Here is a 19,804-nt window from a genome sequence, read left to right on the forward strand (position 1 = left end):
TAAGTTAGACAGTGGTACATAAAAAAAGGTAATTGGGGTATAGGAAGTGGAATGATTGGGAGTGTTATTGTTAAAATCATACTTATGTCCACTCTAATTAAGTTTTAAATTCAAACAATAGGCTATATAAAGTCAAAATGTATACATTTCATTTTGCCACTGCTTTGCGCGCATGTTTATCCTTGTATTCAGCAGTTGCAACAAACTCCTGCATGTTGGGACAGCTCTACACTTTTCTTCCTAAATCTTAGTGACGAAATAATAATTTCACGCATGCACACAAACCTAAACAGTGAGGTGTGTCATATTTCCGCAGCAGACCAATAAGAAGACCCTCTCAACAAGCACCATTTTCCCCGGACGCACACATGACTTCTACGGACAGAGGCAGGCGCCTTTAAACCGGCAGGTGCAGAACTCCACTGATGCTGCAGCTAATGCGGAATAATTCCCACTTTCAGACATTAATTAGGCCAAACACCGAAGCTGGTCTTAAACAGGATTGGTTTTACACTTCACGTTTACATTCCACACTGAGATGCAAAGCAAATTTCTACATCAAGTTCTTTTCTCCTTATCATGGCTCATTTTATCAAAAGCACAAGATGTGATCGGATCAGGCCTCTCCTGTCTCAGATCCAGTCCCGCAGATGTTGACGGACAGACGCGCGTCACCTTTCTGCGGGAGGACACCGCCGGTGTGCGCTCCTTGTACCTCACCCTGTGGTCCGGAGACATGCGCCTGGTAACATGCGAAGTAAACAGCGGTCCACTGGCCACTGAGCGCTACCGCACTCTCTGCGACAGAAGCGCCAAACAGGCTCAAGAAATCACCCGAAGATTTAACATCAGTGTGTTATCGACTCCGGATGCTCCTTGCGCGCCGGTGTACTCCAGTGCGCCAAAGTTTCCCAGGCCGAGAGGAGATGGGACTGAGGGCAGAGCCCGGGGGAGACGCGCCTTGATATTGCCAGGGACGCTGTGGTGCGGCAAGGGAAACGACGCGGTCAGATACGACCAGTTAGGTGAGGATGTTCAACTCTGGTTGTATTACTTTTTGTCCCTATAGGCCTGTAAGGCGGGCATTGGGGGGATAGTAATGGTTAGAGAAGACACGGGAGGATGGGTACATACATCACAGAGCCACTTCCATACGGTAGGCTCATGTGGGCTTTGTATTTGTTAACAGTCATAGGAAGTTTGGGCTTTCTGAAAGAATGAAAAATAAAGACCTACAGGGACTTCTCACTTCAGCAGCCGCACATCCTTCAGATATTTGTCACAGGAGATGAAATCTGTTTGTTATAGTCTACGTTTTACCTGAGAATGTCAACAGTATAGTCTTGTTAAATGCTGTACATTACTGTGATATTTCCCAGGTGAATTTGCTTATAATGGTATTTTACAGTATTATTGCTTAGAGGAAGAAAAACAGTACTTTACAGTATTTTTTTGCAATGCATTATGGGAAAACAAAGAGTGAGCCACGTTTCACTGGACAGTGGATTATGATTTTCCTGCAAATGAATAGGTGAGTGCCTTTTTGCTTTGTTTGTTAGCATAGGCAAAATACAGTACATCGCATTTCCAATCAAGTCATATTGTGTCATAGAATTAAAGGTTATGTAGGTGATATTCACTGCCACCAGATGTCGCACTAGACCACCAGCGTCACAGACCGCAACAAATGCTTTGTCCGCCTGCTTTTGGCCACCCTCACACCCCACTCCCCCCTTCTTCGCTTCAACAAGATGTCATGGAGCAGAGGGAAAATGGTCACTAAGCACACAAAAAGTGGCACAACTGAAAAACACTTTAACCACAACCATTAGCCCACGCTAGCACTGTTGTGATATGCTCCACAGCAATGCTGACAGTTAGCCAGACAGCAATAGCAACATTTGCCAAATAAATTCATAATGTTGATAACAGCAAGTCAGCTAACATTATCATGCTACCGTGGCTGTCAACTAATGAAAACAGACATGTAACATTATGAAGCATCAAGTGGAGAAGAAAACCAGTTCTGGATCAATCTGGAGCCCTTTCGCAGCTCATAGGGTCCTCCATTTTGGTAAAGACAGAACAGCATTGGCTCTACTGTCGGTCTGGAAAGGAAGTTCAGCCTTGAACTTTATCTGCGGTCGCAAAAATGACACTGGAGACACTGGAGCTGGCAAAGACTTGAAAAAATGTTCTGGTTTTGACAGTGCACTGGCCAAACAGGATCCGACTGCAGTCTGACTGGTTTCAGCCTTGGATTTATCAACCGTCACACAAACAAAGTTGACAGTCCAACGGCCAGTTGGCCTGTGCTCTGGTCCCATCTTTCTTTGGCCCTTTTAGACGAAAAAGTGGTTCCGCGCTGTGTCAGCTCGCGTATAGGCAGTGCCTGTGTGTTTAAACCTATACAGTCTATGACGCAGAAAAGGCCAATGGTTTAACAACGGTTTAGCAGAAGGGACTCAAAGGCACGAACAACTGTCGGGGTGTGACTCATTTTATGCTCAGGAGACCATTACTACACTATATCTTTACATAAAAAATAGTTGTTTACTGCTATATGTGTGTGTGTGCATATATATATATATATATATATATATATATATATATATTACACACACACAAAAACAGTAGCAAACTATAAATTCAGCTACAGCAAGATACTGAGAATTCTTTAACAGTGTGAGGTCCCCATAAGCATATTAGATAAATATCACTGGCATGAATGGAATAAACTGAAGTCCAATTGTGTTTGTAATCTTGATGTAGACAGCATCACCACAAAGTGTGTTTTTAATTAAAATTCAACATTTTTGGGACACTATTTCATGGGTGCAGTTATTGCACAGAAATGATAGTTAACTTACATCTTAAGAATAGTAATTTGAAAGTCTGGGCATGTATATGGTAGTCACGTCAAAAAGATGTGCCTGACTAGTTTTTTTAAATTAGAGATCTTGGTTTTGCAACATATACATCTTTAATTTTCAAATAGGCTAACTGTCTTTGAAGTTTTTTGCTTTAAATCAGTTAAAAGATCTCTGCTTGCAGCTTGCTTTGATACAAAGAGCCCTTTGATTTGCGACTGAATTCACATCTTACTTTCTTGCACAGGGATGTTTGAGGACACAGATAGATGCTGCCGTGAGCACGACCACTGCTTGCATGTCATCCCTACTTTCACAGTGAATTATGGAGTCTTCAACCCCAACTTCTACACCGTCTCACACTGTGACTGTGACCAAAGGTGAGCATCATAATGCTCACCACAGGCATCTAATACTGATTTAGGACTCTTAAGTTTTCATCGCCTCAAGGACAACTCCTGCAACTTGTAAATCACGTCTCTCTCTGACCTATCCCCATAACGCTCTGGCCGTCATGGTCGGTCAAGTGAGGACAGACCTGCTTGAGGGCTGAATTTATAAGTGCTGTGGTAGTTGGTGCATTTTATACCTCACACTTCTTACTAATAAAAGTGTGCTCCTCCTGTGAGTATGATATTATTTTGTCACAATAAAGCAATTTAAGTAGAAGAACCTGGGGCGATATGACTTTACCATTCATGCAGGAATAATAAATATATAACTCTGATCAGCCCTGTAGGAAACCTTTGTATGTCAAGACTGAACGTGTTGTTTGCTATTTTTTTTTTTTTTTTTTGCATTCCATTCCTCCTTCACAATCTATTATTTAAACCTGCAGAGACATCTGTTTTCTTCTCACTTCATATCTAGTGCTGAGAGGTGCATGTGTATTACATTTGGTCTCTAACTCTTGGTGTTCATCCAGAAGTGGCTGACAAACATTTTTAGAATTCACCCCCCAGCTAAAATGTCATCTATTGATATAAACTCTATGGTCTATGCAGAAAAAATGGTGCAGCATTCATGGGTATTTACCCACCAAGAATGTGTCAATTTTACATTGACATTTACATTTATTCATTTGGCTTTAACATTTGGCTTCTACACTTTTATGCAAAGTGACTTACAAGTGAGGGACATCACTAAAGCTTCATTTTGACTGGACTATTGCTTGACGCTGGCATGTTCTTTTCCCACCTCTCCCCAGGTTTCGACAGTGTCTTCAGGATGTGAATGATACTGTTTCCTCCATGGTGGGCTACAGCTTTTTCAACATCCTGCGGGTTCCCTGCTTCGAGCTCAAATATCAGAGGCGATGCACCCAGATGTACTGGTGGGGAATGTAAGAGAAACACTGTATTCATTTTAATGAGTGCAAGACATTTGCTCAGTGGAAAATGCAGGTAGGGTCACATTGGGAGCAGGAGCAGCAGATGTGCATCTGCAGCTTGGAGTAACATGTCTGATAAACTGCCAAACCACATAAAATCATGAAGGGCACTGTGGTAGTCCTCTGCTCTGTTTCCACAACTTTATCTATCAGGTTACTAACAAATTGTCTTACAAACAAGATATGATCGACCTTTTTTGAGCATTAATGGTATTATATTGAACTATATACTATAATGATTATAATTTAAGATTTGTGTGTTGATCTTCCTAGGAACACACAGATTACAAGTGCTTGAAATTACAGATCATATTCCACATAGCAATACAAAGTGTAGCCTAATTCTTAATCAAATAAATATGCAAGGAATTTGGTTTATACAAGTTGAAAATACAAGATATGGAGGTTTTGAAGAGGTTTGTTGTTTTGTTTTTTCTGTGGCTTGGTTTTAACATCCATGTTTACTCTCTATAGGTGCAAAGAAGTCAAACAGGCTCCATATGCCGTGTTCAAAAGTCCCCTCCCATACAATAACTCTGATGTTACAGGCAAATATGGAGACAACAAGTCTACAACAAGTAGTGAGGAGCAGCATGTAACCAAAAGCCCCATGATCAGCCCACGCAGAAAGTCACCCAAAAGTGAACATAGATGTGGTTCCAGAGACACACCCAGAGGAGACACTTTCTACCGCAAAAGGACAAAGGGGAAAGGATGTAAAACACACCGGACACCATCTACAGTCGCACCCCGCCAAATGCCGCAAATATCAACGGCACACACCACTACTCCTTCACTTCCTCTGAAAACGGGTCTTTTACATCCCTCTAAAAGTAAGGCATTGATGTCAAATAGAAAGAGAGATGGAAAAGAGAAGAGCACTAGAAAGGGCCTGTTGGTTTATCCCACACAGAGAAGCCAAGTCCTACCACAGATGACAGCAAACCCCTATCCACAAACATCATCTACAACGCAAAGTGTGCCACCTTTAACACAGAGGCGAAAACTTCAGCTCCATCAACCCACAGCCACCACAACAGTGACCGAAACCACAAAAGGTCACAAAAAAGTTCCAAAGCAAAGCGGCTGCTGTGGATTCAGGATGCCTGTGAGGGGTTTTTGGCCACATTGTAAAAGTTGTCAGGAACAAACAACATCTCACATGACAAATGTTACAGCTGCAGCAGATACATATGGACTGCCAGTAAAAGCGACAATACCTCCGGCCCTGCGGTTCAAAAAGACAACAGACACACCCAGACAAGAAACTTTGAAAAGGCTCTGGAATACAGCTACATTTGCAACGGCCAGTACAACAAAACTAAAGACAGCAGCCTCTCTTCGTGAGGATGGCAAGCCACAAAAGCAGATGGACTCCCGTCTACTAGGGAATAATACAGGCCAGGAGCCCATGAGTAGAATTATAGCTCATAGGACGAAGGACGAACAAATCTTAAAACAATATAACACATTCCGTAATATGACAGGTGAGTGCATGCAGCTTCCATCACTTCCCCTGGGGCCTTTTGCAGCATAACAGGCTCCTACTCACAACACCAGGCATATTACGAGTAGTTATGATGATAGCAGAAATACTGTAGCAACAAGCAACGAGGTGCATTAACGCTTAAGCCATCAATGCCTCTCCTCAGTATAACTTGTCTAAAATGAATGTTGACCGCCCATTAAGCAATTAGTGCCAGTGACATCAGTCAGAGTCATCTGTCCCGCTGGGTCAAATTCATCAATGTTAAATTCATTATTTGAATTTTGCATTTAAAGACAAATTGTAACACTTTTATTAATGAATTACAAATATTTTATAAGTGAATGAGCACGTTTTGAATTGGTGATGGACAAAAAAAAAAAAAGAAAATATCACTGTTAAACCTATTTATTTGTTACATTAATTAGTCTTCCATAGTGAGTGATGCTGCTGTTCTGGAAAGGTGGGCAAATGGCCCACAAAAACACCAGTGGGATTATTGTGTTTAAGAAGGTGGTCCAAGGCTGTATGTTTTTAGGGAGCCTGTGCTACCACACCCCCTACAGGTGGGACAGAATAGCTTAGAAAATTTGTATCATAACCTGCATTTATTTCTGCTCCTGCAGATAATCATCTCCAGTGTGGGAGCCTCAAACATTTGGATGCATGCAAATACCAAATCCTTCCTCTGGAGAAGAAATATGATCTGCAGAACATGGAGTCAAAGACCGCCTACCACTGTGATTGCACCAGCCGGTAACATAACATGTTTTGTCAAAACTTTTTCCCCATATTTATATTGTCACGTATGCAACAATGCAAAAGTCTCAAAGATGAAAAATATAGTGACTGAAATATATGCTGGGGACCTGGATGTCTTTTTCTTCAGTCCATGTTATAGATTTAAGCGGGCTCTGACTATTCTTCAACGAAACTATCCTTAAAACTTTGTGATCCTGCTTCATCAGACAGGCCCCTGATCTACTCCTGTTTACCGCTGTAGAACAGGAGTAGATATAAACAAATGAATATTACAAAGTTTTGACGATGACAGAACATTAAATGAAAATTCCAGCTTCACAGCTTGGCACATCTTGCTTTGTGTTTTCTTGTGCATTTTGGCGACAACATCAAGAGTTAAGCATAATATTACTTCCCCCCCCTGGGAGCAGGTTAACAACATAGTTCATTGAAGCCAAGCCTTACACAGCTAAACTAAATGCTATTACTCCAACAAGTCATTATGACCGTATTATGCATTCCTGAGCTACTTCCATGTTCCACCTGCGGGTTGCAGTGAGATGAAGTAACCAGGAACCACCAAAATGAGAAGTCATGTAGAACTGAACTGGAATATGCATGTTTGCCAAGACTGTGACAAAGGGCTGTTTTATTTTACTAAAATGACTGAATTATCCTTTAATAACTTGTTTTTTTGTTTGTTTTCTAGTAGCTCCTATCAGAAGACCTGTCAAAGACCTTTTTCACGGGCTTTGGCAGGTCTTTGGCAGGAAAACTGCCGCAGGTGGAACATATAATGTTAACGATGGCTGCATTCCATTTAGGTTTATCAGGTAGAGAGCCTTTTTTTACAGCAGCCATCTCTGATTTTGCTATTTTCACTTGTGTTTTTTCTGCTGTAGCATGTCAAAATGTCTTCCTTGAAGCAGACCTACAGTGAATACTGACTCACTGCTACACATAATGGAGACAGAGCCATCATTACTGTTATTGACTGACTTGTCAACATGTCTGCTGTGGAAAACTCATTATGATACCGATAGCAGGCTACAATCCTGTGTTTTAAATATTTGTTATTTACATTTGACGGATTTCATTTGATTTGATGCCTCCTACCGCTGTATGTAATGCTCACACTCAGGCTACAGCAGCGCGTGTATGGTAAGACTATCATTCCTCATTCCTCTCTAAAGTATGTTATGAACAATGAGGAAGGCCTTCCCCCCTCAGGCAGCTTTCTCTTCCTTTGTCTGTGTCTCTCTCTGAGTCACACGAGCAAATGCATATCCGGCTATATCGTTCCATTCCTGCCCTGTCTCTCTCTTTCTTTCTTTATGCAAGGTTGTAAATGACCTCTGTTTGTCTTTTTGTCAATTTCACAGCTTGGCTATTCAGATCAAAAGCTTCAAGCAGCCCAGTGTTCTCCCCATGCTACTGATGGATTTCGTCTCCCAATACTGCTTTAAACTGTCGAAGGAGAAAAAGTGCCACCGCAGAAAAAGGTTTTAAGTGCAGATATGCCTGTTCATGTTTAGCCTTTCGTTACAGCAGTGCCAGTCTCCAGCCTAATATGTTTACTCAATTTCCCTTTATATAAAAGATTATTAGGTTGGGTTCTGTTTCTGATATGTTTTACATGTTTCTTTTCTAGCTGTTCTGGGGGCTTCGTTAAAGCCTCTGACCTACTTCGAGCACTTAAGAAGATGGAAGAGGAAAAAGACCCTGATGGGGTGCAAAATTCAGGCAATGACAGAAAAAGAGGGATTCCTGTTCGCCTTTATAAGCGATGCCTAAGGCTGGAAAGAGAAGCTGATATTATTGCACAGCTCACATGATTACAGACTAAGCTGCCATGTGCAGCAACAATGACTTTTATCAGCTTTAAATTTCATGCAGCATTTTCTGTTTCTCTCTGATGGTGTAAAATGGCACTGCAATGAAAATACTCAAGGACTCAAACCCTTGAATCCAGTAATATTTTTGTAAGTATGCCGTGGATGTGAATTTAATATATTTATAAAAAACTGTAATACAAAACTGGAAACCATCCAATTGTGCTTTGAAAATGTAATACATTCATTTATTTTGTTTGAAAATCATGTGTCTAGGGCATTTTTGCAAACATATTCTATTATCTGCACTGCATATTAACTTATTAAGGAAAAATTACTAGACATACACTGGTTTAAAAACAGCTCACGACCTTCCAGTAATCATTATCCTAAATGAGAAAAGTCTTGGTTTACCTTTTAGCTATTGGGTAATTATTCATTATTAGCTTGCAACACTTATTACACTTTAGTGTAGTGTGATCTATCCCTACCCCTCAAAAGTCCATATCTTACTACATTTATAAAACATCCCTGATCCAAAAACCTCTTGTGAGGGGTACAACCTGTTCAATGTGCACCTCATCTGCCCTTTCATAAACTCAACAGTGTTTTACAATGTGTTGCATCAGTGTTTTTTAGACATGTTATTAACAAGATAAGAGAGATGGAAATTGGCTACATCAGCTGTTTGAAACAGATTCAAAGATCCATTCCTGTTCAACTAGACAACTGTCAGGTTTTTAACTCCCCAAAAACACCACCTGGGTCAGTTTTCAGGATTTAAAGGTCCCAGCTTTATGGAATACTTTGTGGATTCCATGATAATATTATAATGTGTTGTGTAGAGATGTAAAAATGTCTTTGCTTTGCTCTGCTTTTACCACCTTGCACATTTGTATATGATTGTAATAGCCAGTTAGGCAAAATATAGGCCATAATTGCGACCTCAAGGTTTTGTTGGTCTGTACCACTTTAATGAATTTGTGTGTTTAACATGACATGAAGGGGTATATTAAGTTACAAATGTCAGGTGTGTCACAGTTGAGTCCAAGACTAATTTCCATTGTGGTTTGACAATCTATAAGTCTGATGTACAGTAAAGACAGCAAACATACAGGTAACAACCAAACCTTGAACTTAGTTTTAATATATTCTCCGAACTACATAATTGTCTCTTTCTTTTATAATTATTATGGCCGCAATAAGTTGTTCTGTTAGACACCAGAATGAACTCATTAATTTTTGACAGCTTTTATTCTGGCCCGCGGTGCATGCTGGGAGCAGCTAGTTGGCCTTGGAAACATGGCGTCGCACTGACAGCTGGGAGACTTTGATTATCTCCTCCAGCCACCGACACAGCGGCTGGGCCGTTAGCGGAGCCGCTTGCCTCCAGGTTTTAACTGTGAAATGAGCTTACTACAGATGAGGTCTTCGTCCTGAAAAGCCTGTCGTTTCACCGGTACGGTGCGATAACGGATTTTGTACGGGTGTCACGCCCACTCTGCTTGGTAACGTTATAACGATACCGTACGGTAAGTTAGCTCCGCTTCTAGCTAACCGAGCCAGACAGACGGCTAGCAGCCGCTGTTAGCGCGACACAAGCACGGATGTTATGTGTAGAGGACCTGCCGCTGCTGCCTGCTCACTGCTCGGCTGCCGTTTTTTAGCTAGCACCCTAGCACTACAGTCTGCCCCGTCAAGCACCATCGTCGGATAACACGGAGACGGTAACGGCTGTTATGTTATTGTAGCTCGCTAGCAGGTTAGCTAGGGCGTTTCTGTCACTCTGTCACTGAATTTTTAATGTTCGACCCCTTTGGCATCACTGTCGGAGGAGCGAGCGATGGGCTCCGGGGCTGTGGATTCGTCCCAGTGGCTTTCAGTGAAGGAGGAAACAATTTTCCTCCACGACGGACTCATTCGGGTCACAGATCTGGCCGAGCTGCCCAGTGAAATTGGAGTGTCGGAGCAGGGGGACACCGAGCAAGAGGTGGGTGAAAGCCATCTCGCAGACATACATACAAACACACTCACGGTTTATATACAGAAACACGCGTACACTGCTATGATCGTGGTGTCTTTTTTGTGTTTTTTTTAATGTCAGTATATGTTTTCTCTGTCTGCTGCAACACACCCTCAGTCATAACGGTTGCGCTAACGTTTGCAAGTTTCCTGCCCTGCTTATTATTGACCAACGGTCAATTGTTAGACCCTTGACACCTCGTTTCCGGGAACTTCCTTCAAAATATAAGTAAAGTAAAAGACAAATCATGCAGCTCTATTGGGTATAATTTAATCATAAATGCAGCTATGTGTAAAATGGTACTGCAATGAAAATACTCAAGGACTGACCCTTGAATCTGGTAAGCGTTGAATGTCTATAAGTTTGTATGGTCAAACATTGTTACAGTTTATTGAGCGCTGAAGTGATGTTATGTTTAATTTGCAACTTAACATAGTATTCAAATGACTCAATTTGCTTATGAGGTATCATACACTTGCATGCTATCCCTCTATCTCAGGTGTCAAGTTGCACTGCTTCAACTTTATTAGTAGTGTCAGGGCAGCAGCTTCTGTATGCAGGCGATTTCTCAAATTGCATCAAACTATAAACATTCTTTTGGGTGCACAGATAGCAGTGTTGAGACTAGTATTATATGGAACAACTTGTAGGCTTTTTAGATATTAATCCGCAGATGTGTGATAACTGAAGATGACACTAGCCGTGGTTTATGAGCTGTCAAACTACAGGGACACCACTTAATGTCTAGTGTTTTACAATCATTGTCAAGTGTAGTATACTCAACTAATAGCTGCCATCTCTCATGGCTTGTATTTTCTTCTCTAAACTGAAAGAAGCAACGTTTTGTCAGTAGGTATAAACTGTACATGGTGCATATGTGGTTTTGAATACAGTACCTTAAAATAGCTGTATAGCCAGCCATTGTCCCATATTTCCGCTACTGTTACATTTATCAAGTAACTCCTAACTCAGAATTTGTCAACCCTAATTTAAGTTATGTGCTCTTAAGTATTTTGGTTTAATTTGCATAATATGCACTAAATGTTTTTTGTCTGGAATGCAGGCTTTTATTTTGAAGGCAAAATCTCGAAACCGGACGTATCTAAATTGTTAGGTTGTGGATACTTTACACTGATGCTGATGGAAACTTCGAGCTATCACTGTATATTTATCTCCTCGATATTTCTTTACGCTGCCATGTTTAAAAAAAAAACCCCAAAACAAACAAACAAACAAAAAAAACTAGAGCCAGTAGTATGCATCAGTCTGTAGAGTATAATTGCCGCAGTACTGATGTCACATGTTCATGATCTGGTGCCTAATGTCTGGTTGGTAGATGATGATGAATATCAGACTGTGACTGACAGTGATGTTTATCCACTTAGAACTAATTTAGCCATAATATGGATAGTGTCTTTATCTAACTGTTGCCATTAACACTGACATTTTAACCAATTTTTATGAAATACCATGTATAGCCGATACAACACGCTGTGAATTGAGTCAGGATTCTACTTGATGAGACTTTAAAGGAAGAAAAACAACAACACTATATTTGGACATCTCTGTTTTGGCATCTGTTGAAAAAAGGGGAAGTTTGCAAATACCTGTTTTAGATGCACACATATAATTATTTTTAAAATGTTTGATTAGGTCAACATAAAGCAAGCTAAAGATATTCAAAATAAATTGGGGTTCAGTTTAAAATCATGTCAATGTGCTAATATTCCAATACATGGGTTTGTTTTAGTGTATGTTATAACAGTGGTCAAACTCATAGCTGTATGATGAGAAGTGGTATGTTGGCACAGTTCCATATTTCATGGTGGAGAATGTTTTTTTTTTACACAGGAACTATGCTGGGATTGGTGTAAGGCTTTTGTACTCATCAACAGACGTTGCCTGCTTGATTAAGTTTTTACAATGAGCAGCTTGGTGCATTCAGCTGTGTGTATTACTACGACATAACCTTATTTGTTCTAACCTCTCGACCGAGTATCTAACTGGTGCTATAGATGACCAGTTTGTTAGTTGCCTCTCTTCACAATACCACATTATATTTAGTACAACTAAAGTCGGACCAGAACAACTGCAGATGGCTACTTTATTGTTATACCATCAGCCACATGCTGTGCATTTTGGCTGATGTAAGTACATACGTTCTATTGGCAGCTCTGACAGATGACAAACCATTGGTCGACTAATGAATGTGAATTAGCAGCTTTGAACTTGACCCCCCACCCTTTGTTTTGACAGTTTTTTAAGCTTGACAACAGACCTGCAGTGACCAGACACAACTTATGAAATAGTGCTTTTTGTTTAGGCTGCTCTAGAACAAGAAGAAACACTGTGGACAGGCTGGTGAAGGCTTGATGTCTGACAGCTGGACTTCTCAGTTTGGAAAATGCACAAGATATTGCTAAAACTACCACTGTTTAGTTAAGCAACTTGCGTGATTTGAAGGCTGTTTTGTGCTCTTGCACTGGTCCAATCTTTGTCCTGGTACCCTTGTAAGAATTGTAACAGCGCCAACCACAGTGACCTACAACAAGGTGCCCAAAATTTTTATGACTTACAGACATTTTGCAACTTCAGTAAAGTTTCTGGGGCATGTAGTATTGATTATGGTTACATACTATGGTGACATTATACCCGTGGTAATGTCTCAGGGATCCCAAGGATAATAAGATAAAAATGTTAACATGTATGTGGGTGAGACACATATTAATTAAAGCTTTTTGGAAATGGGGACGTGCGAATAGGGGTAAAGTACCCATGTTTATTGGTGTCAACCCTCCTGCGTATGGAAGCTCATACCAAAATATACCCCCCCCACCCCCTCAAAAAATATCCTTGCATCATTTGTTGTTGGTCCTCAGTCTGCCTTCTTATTTCAGGTTCTCTTCTGATATTCTACATTTCTGTGTCCAGCTTTAAGACTGACTGGGTCATTCAGTGCTGTTTTCGTAGGTGTTGTGATGCTGACTATTTTTATCCACTTGCAGCAGTGTTTTGCAGAGCAAGGTGGAGAAGACCCAGCATCCAGTTAAAGAGTGTTACTGTAACATTAGTAGCATTTCTGAAATTGAATCAATACAAATTGTGCCTGCTAAATGGTATAATGGATTTTTTTTCTAGCCCATGATTCGTGGGCCACAGAGTGTAATCAATATCTGAAATGCTGCCTAAGTGCACATGAAGCACATTGTTTCACTTGTGATAGGCTATCCCAAATATGCTTTGCTATCTCTGACCATTATTTCATAGACCACAGAACTGTAGACATTAGGGTTTATTCTGTAAAAATGATTCATAGTTGCTGAAACACTCTAAGTTCTGCTCATAAATCATAGGTACGCTAGAAATAATTCACCTAGTTTTAAACTTAAATCTTAGCTACATATTGGCTGACAGTGTAATACACCTTGTGGACTAACTGTTTGTTTTAGATTCTTCAGCCTTACCTGTTATTTTAACAACACAAGTTTAAAAAGATTATTTTATCATCTTGCTCTTTAAGCATGGGTAAGTATGGATATGTTCTGTTAAATTGTTGTTAAAATTGTTGTTAAACTTTGGATTCAGTTAAAGTGGAACACATAAATGCTGTATCTCCCACAATACCAAATTCAGATCCATGTCAGTGTAATTCAAATTCTCCACCACTGTGTTCTTCTTCTGTAGTCAAACTCATATTTTTCCTTTGACATGCAAAATTTAATTTGTCTGGAGCCAGAGCAGGCTTCTTTCATGAAGCTGCAGACAAATTGTCACAAGTTATAACTGCTGTTAATGTATTTTTTTTTTAATCCTCTCCTTTTTTTCTGTCTTGCCCTCCACCCCTGTCCGTCACTCCAGATTCTAACATTTGAGACAAAGAACCCAGTAGAGCTAGCGGAGCGTCTGCGTGCTGTCTGTGGGAATCAGAGCAATGCATATGCTCGCCTGCTGGAGTACCGGCTCAATGCTCTGCGTGGCCTGTGGGGGGCACAGCGGCAGCTGGCGCTGGAGGAGCAACAGGAGCGAGAGGGGACTGGAGGGGCTGATGAGGAGACCTTGGCCTTGCTTAAAAGACAAGGTCTGCTCCAGCAACCTGAGCAGGCGCCCTTCACCTCCCGTGTCGGTCTGCTGCTGGTCTTCCCCCTCTTGCAGTCCCAGACCCGCAGTGACCCGGCGCTCTGCGGTGTCACAGCAGAGGTACTGCTGGCTTGCCTCCGGGACTGCCAGCCGCTCAGCCTCAGCAAAGAGCCCGCTGACTGCCTCAATGGCCTGGAGGGGCTGCTTTGCTCCTGGCTGGAAGATGGTGCCCAGGAGTCAGGCCAACTTCAGGGGCAGGCTCAGATGCAGATCCTCCACACACACAGACAGAGGGAGAACGCTGCTGCTGCACTCGTGGCCCTTGCCTGTGCTAGGTGAGGCCATACAGTCTTTCTTTGCTGTCCCATCATCATAATTCTTATGATCCCTCTGTTGAATGTTGTAGACAGTGTATTGAACCAATGATATTCAGTAAAGTGTTATTAGAGTAGTCAAACAGCTTACAGAAGACCCATTATCACTTTTTAAGTATCAAGAACTCAGTGGGAAGTAAACGCAGTCCATATGATATGTGATTACATCATTAAACATCATTAAGTCCATTGCAGCCAAAGTACAAGTAAGCACATAGCTGACAAACAGATCAGATTTTCTCTTCTCTCTCTCTCTAATTTACACTGTTACAAAGAAGTAGCTGGACATTTGTTGATTTTAATACAGTGGGGTCCGAAAGTCTGAGACTCTGAGACCATCTTAAATGTCAATTGTGATTAACAGACTTTCCCGCTGTCTGTCAGCTCAGTGTCAGCATCGTGCTCTGATCTTCTGACATCAATCTAGAGTTCACAACTGGAGTTTCCTGTAGTCTGAACTGCTGTAGCTTCAGTCACAGCCTGTGAGATCCACAGGGCAGCAGCAGACGGGCCTTAAGAAGAGACAGAGCCCTACACTCATTGTGTGTATGTGTATAGGAAGGAGTGACAATATTTGCCCTTTTGCTTACATGTAAAAAAAACCCCTGAACAATAGCAAAATAATTTAAACTCGCGAGTCTAATCTAATTGCTTTGATATTTCTTGTGACCTAGCCCACAGAAGAGCGGAATGTACTTGTTTTTTGTGCCTGAACCCTGGCTTCTGCTGGTGACAACTAATCTTGACTTGTCAAAACCAGAACTCTCCACTCTTTGTTTAGCCTCTGTTGAGGCTGAGAGCTCTTTGTTGTGGGGAACTATCCAGCCCTGGTGCCTTTTCACCGACAGTGGAAGCTAATTAAAGAGCTATCAGCTTTACTCCCCCTCACCTCTGGTGGGGTCGGTAAGCAAATTCACTATGTGAGACTGCAGAGCCACGTGCTTTGATATTGGCTGTTAATAGGATGTTTACATAGTAAGGTATAGAGGGGGACACTGACAAAAGACTGATTCATTTCTGCCTGTGGAACATTTAAACACTGAACCAAACATACATCCCTCTATAGCACATGGCAGGATTTCCCTGGATGGCCCCAGTCTCTTCAGTAGCATTTCAAAATTCTTTAGTTTTTAGCCCCATTGCTGCCACACACATTTGATAGTATCTGATATGACTGACAGTAAAAAATGTTATCACCGTAGACACTGCATTCAATATCATCATGTTGTTATCTATCCTTCCTTTTTGTTTTGATGCCCTGTTGTTTTCCAAAGCTACAGAGACAAATCTCAGAGAATACCAGAGTAGCCCTCCGTTGATCGTCTCCCTGAATGTAGAATTACTTGAACGTATTCAGTTGATAGTTAGGTCTTGCATGAGGAGAAGCGGTAAATGAAAACTGCACCAACTTCACTAGGTTGCTCATTACACCCTGCAGAGTGGCATTGTAAAATAATCTCGCGTTCTAATGGAAAAGATCCTTTTACTCAGATTCAAAAAAGATTATTTTAATAGTATTTTAATTCCCAGCACATTACATCAGATACCCTCCATAATTCAAGCTGCGTATTATTCCACTTGCTATTCCAGAAATAAGTAACAATGAGCTTTCACTTGTGTTTCATGCTGAGGCCTCCTGACTAATCTGCCACATTATTTTCCAGGGGATCTCTGAAGACCTTCATACACACAGTTCACCTGCTGCAGAAGCAAACCGATCTGGGCCAGCTCCCAGTGTCAGATGTCCTTTACAGGTGAGGGCATTACTTTTGCTTTATCTGAAAGATAATTATTCGTGACTTTCTCAACTTGTAACTACTCCGTTTCACTCCTGCTTCAGACTTTTGCTCTTGGAAGGAGGCCCAGGCTCTCCATCCTGCCTCCTGGGGGGTAAACACAGTGTGTCCTGGGGTTTTGAGGACATGCTACCCACACCTGATAATTCTGCAGGAGGAGCAGAGAGTAAAGGTAAAAACCCTTCTAAAACCATTTGTGTGATCAGCCTCTACATTTGTGAAAAACGTGAATAGTGGATCACAGTAGATGCAGTTCTCTCATTTGGTTGTGATGAATTATCTATGCATGTATAGTTTTTTACTTATCCAGTTCTCTGGCCTGCAGATTGTCGAAAGGACTCTGCTTGTCTTATTTGCTCTTCATTCTGCTTTATTTAGTTGCCTTTATTATTATTATTATTATTATTATTCACCACCATTTTAAATCCACTTTGCCTGAAATGCACAAAGTATCCGAAAGACTAAAGAACTAAAGAGTGGAGAGCACTTTCTCTCATCTGTGGCTAATTTGGCCTCATTTCATTGTATTTTATTGTGAAGACATTTGGGCTTGAGGTGAAACTAAAGACAGGATTTGCAACTGTGAGAAGTGTAGGGGATAAAACAGAGGAGAGGAGGGTGATGTCTCACTCTCCAGCAATCGATCAGCTGACCTTGTGTGTGATGGAAACTGATCAGGGCGTATATCCATATAAAGCAAGTGGCATATTTGCGCATATTTTTGTATATTTTAAGCTCACCTGACATTAGCTCAGTATTGAGATCTCTAAAGGCATCACAGTTCTCAAATTCGAAAACTAAACTAAATAAAGAGATGCCTCCACCTTGTTTAGCATCCTATTTCTTCTGCTTGCTTTCATCCTCTCTTCTGTTGATACCCCCCCCCCCCCCCCCCCCACTTTTCATCTCAGTTGTCTGTAATGTGTCATTGGTCTCCAACTGATTTTTCTTTTTCTTTTTTTTTTTTGGTGCGTGTGTCGTGTAGACACTGACCTGGGGCGCTGTCTAGCCACAGACGGGCTCTATCTGTATACCACCAACTCCTCTGGGAGAGGACTCAGCAAGCTGGGCTCTGGTTTACATGGGACACTGAGGTAATGTGACACTATTTCCCGCCTGCCTTTCTTTGTCTACAGCATTCAGAGAACAGCAAGAGACAGAGACAGAATGAGAAAGCCAAACACTAAAAATATCCCTTATCACTTACCCATCCCAAGACAATAATTATGCTACATTATTTCCTAGACATTTTTAAACCAATATCTGCAGTACACAGTCACTTCCTCCCTAACTGCCTTTGATTGACTTGGTTGATTATAAAAGGGACAATGATGTGATGTGTGCTCTGCATTCTAACTCCATGCTATGGTGGCAAGTTGCCCAATTTGCAAGCAGCTTCCCTCCACAATGTGTTTTTAGAATCCAGAGTTCAGAGTTATTTTCACTTGCAGAAGAGCTTGCAGTAAAGATACATATGTCAGATTTCAGCCTATGAGTTAACTAACTTTGTGCTAGAAGTATCTGTGTTTATTTGATTGAAAAATAGTGACTTGGAAATGAAACCTTTCTGAAGGGAAAATGGAGTCTGATACAGTGAGAACCACTGCTAAATAACCTGTAACAACTAGCACAATTCATGGTCACGGCAGGCAACTGATCAGACTGAGTAGGTTTACAGTAGTTCACCACAGCTTTTCTTAGAGGACATGTACTCAATAACTTGTCATAGCCAGCACTCAATAGTATAAACAAGATGTTTTACATCATGCATCAGTAGTTTATCAGTTTGTAGATAATTTAAACATTTAGCTGTTTGTTTGGAGATAATTATCTGTTTAAATACTTGAATATTTTACACCAAACTCAGGTTTTTCACATGGGTCTCATGGGTGAATGCTCTGTGTTTGTGTAGGGGTTTTGTGTACTGTCGAAATGAAGAGTTGGAGCCTGGCTGGGTGGTGTTCAGCAGTGGTCGCCTCCTCCACCGTCCCTCCTCCTTTGATGCCAAGCCTCATCAGCTGTGCCAGGTCATTGACCCCTTCACCCTCCAGGTACCGTTGTTATTATCATTCCACTATTGTTTTGTATTTGATGTTGCATTATTGAGGGTATTTGACATCTGATCATGGCATCATAAAAGTGACTTTCAAGACTTACATTTGGGCAGCATGTCTTTCTATTCAGGAGTCAATGAGGGCACACTTAAGCTGAAGAGACGGGGTGGGGTTTACAGATACATTCATGACTTCACACAGAGACAGGGGCCAGATAAAAAGCTCTGCTCAGTCTAAGTGTGATTGATATGCATGGTCATAGCCAGGGTTAATGTTCAGTGTGTCATTTTCAGGTGTGCCAGATTGTGCCCATGCCAGCCCATCACTTCCCTGTGGGCAGCAGCATGACCACGCTGCACCTCTGCTCAGATGGAACCTACCTGTACTGGGTCTGGTCCCCAGCCAGTCTCAATGAGAAGACACAGAAAGGCCACTCTGTCTTCATGGATGTCTTTCACCTGTCTGTGAGTACTATAGCCACTGCCATGCACAGATGTTGCAGTATGCTGTATTTAGTGTGTTTATGTCTGTTTTCCATCTTTGATCTTTTCTCTCCCCTGTCTATGGTGCAGACACAGACAGGACTGTGTGTTGCAGACATCTTGCAGGAGAGGGTTATTCTTACTCGCAAGGAAGGCGAATCTTCCAAGTGCTTGAATGAACTTCTCTTGAGTCGAATGTCACGCTTCCGGGCCTCCCATTCTGCCACATTGGCTGCTCTCACAGGCTCTGCAATTACCAACACAGTCAAAGAGGAACAGTCTGGTAATTCATCAGCAAAACGCTTTAATGTGCAAATCGTGATTTTCTACATGACAGAAGATATTTAGATATTTTCTGGTGACACTTTTTCTGTTTTCTGACTCTTTTCGAAGCTGTCAACACTAGCTGTGGACTCCCTCTAAAGACTCTGAGAAAGACCCCAATGTATGTGTGTGGAACCTATCTAGTGATGCTGGTCTCACCTCCTGGTGTATCTGGGAGCTCTGCCACACGCTCCCTATTTGGAGGTACCAGCAGCCTGTCCTCTCTCAAAAGTAAGAGCACACACAGACAGCACTAAATCCTCATTGTGTTGACTTTTTTGTCATGATGTCTCGCAGTCTTCTCAAGACTTTAGTAAAGGCCAAAAATAAAACAAGAATTTTACGGCAAATTTAG

At 41.5% G+C, this 19,804-nt stretch overlaps 2 protein-coding genes across 3 annotated transcripts in view; both read left to right on the plus strand.

Annotated features, from left to right (window-relative positions):
* The first annotated feature begins 28 nt into the window (after positions 1–28).
* LOC139623872 (uncharacterized) lies at positions 29–9,269 on the plus strand. Its single transcript, XM_071482475.1, has 7 exons — positions 29–1,025; positions 3,118–3,250; positions 4,078–4,212; positions 4,735–5,747; positions 6,373–6,502; positions 7,870–7,989; positions 8,139–9,269. Exons 1-7 carry the CDS (start codon positions 539–541, stop codon positions 8,320–8,322), a joined length of 2,202 nt encoding a protein of 733 aa, XP_071338576.1. The 5' UTR covers positions 29–538; the 3' UTR covers positions 8,323–9,269.
* A 311-nt stretch (positions 9,270–9,580) lies between these two features.
* The window catches only part of LOC139623871 (probable E3 ubiquitin-protein ligase HECTD4), a 36,987-nt gene continuing 26,763 nt past the window's right edge, over positions 9,581–19,804 (plus strand). For both annotated transcript variants that reach the window (XM_071482473.1, XM_071482474.1), the window contains exons 1-9: positions 9,581–10,309; positions 14,201–14,754; positions 16,458–16,547; positions 16,634–16,761; positions 17,575–17,683; positions 18,502–18,640; positions 18,937–19,107; positions 19,216–19,408; positions 19,519–19,680. In XM_071482473.1, the coding sequence (XP_071338574.1) occupies positions 10,163–10,309; positions 14,201–14,754; positions 16,458–16,547; positions 16,634–16,761; positions 17,575–17,683; positions 18,502–18,640; positions 18,937–19,107; positions 19,216–19,408; positions 19,519–19,680 (1,693 nt within the window). In that variant the 5' untranslated portion in view covers positions 9,581–10,162. The remainder of the gene's footprint in view (positions 10,310–14,200; positions 14,755–16,457; positions 16,548–16,633; positions 16,762–17,574; positions 17,684–18,501; positions 18,641–18,936; positions 19,108–19,215; positions 19,409–19,518; positions 19,681–19,804) is intronic.

This window comes from Trachinotus anak, unplaced genomic scaffold (assembly GCF_046630095.1).
Source record: "Trachinotus anak isolate AG129_WGS33_773 ecotype Australia unplaced genomic scaffold, CSIRO_AGI_Tana_v1 ptg000008l, whole genome shotgun sequence".
Taxonomy (NCBI): domain Eukaryota; kingdom Metazoa; phylum Chordata; class Actinopteri; order Carangiformes; family Carangidae; genus Trachinotus; species Trachinotus anak.

Coding starts and splice junctions, on each gene's coding strand:
- LOC139623872 (XM_071482475.1), top strand. CDS start 539: ATGCAAAGCAAATTTCTACATCAAGTTCTTTTCTCCTTATCATGGCTC. Junction 1,026..3,117: donor GGTCAGATACGACCAGTTAG/GTGAGGATGTTC, acceptor TTTCTTGCACAG/GGATGTTTGAGGACACAGAT. Junction 6,503..7,869: donor CACTGTGATTGCACCAGCCG/GTAACATAACAT, acceptor TCAATTTCACAG/CTTGGCTATTCAGATCAAAA.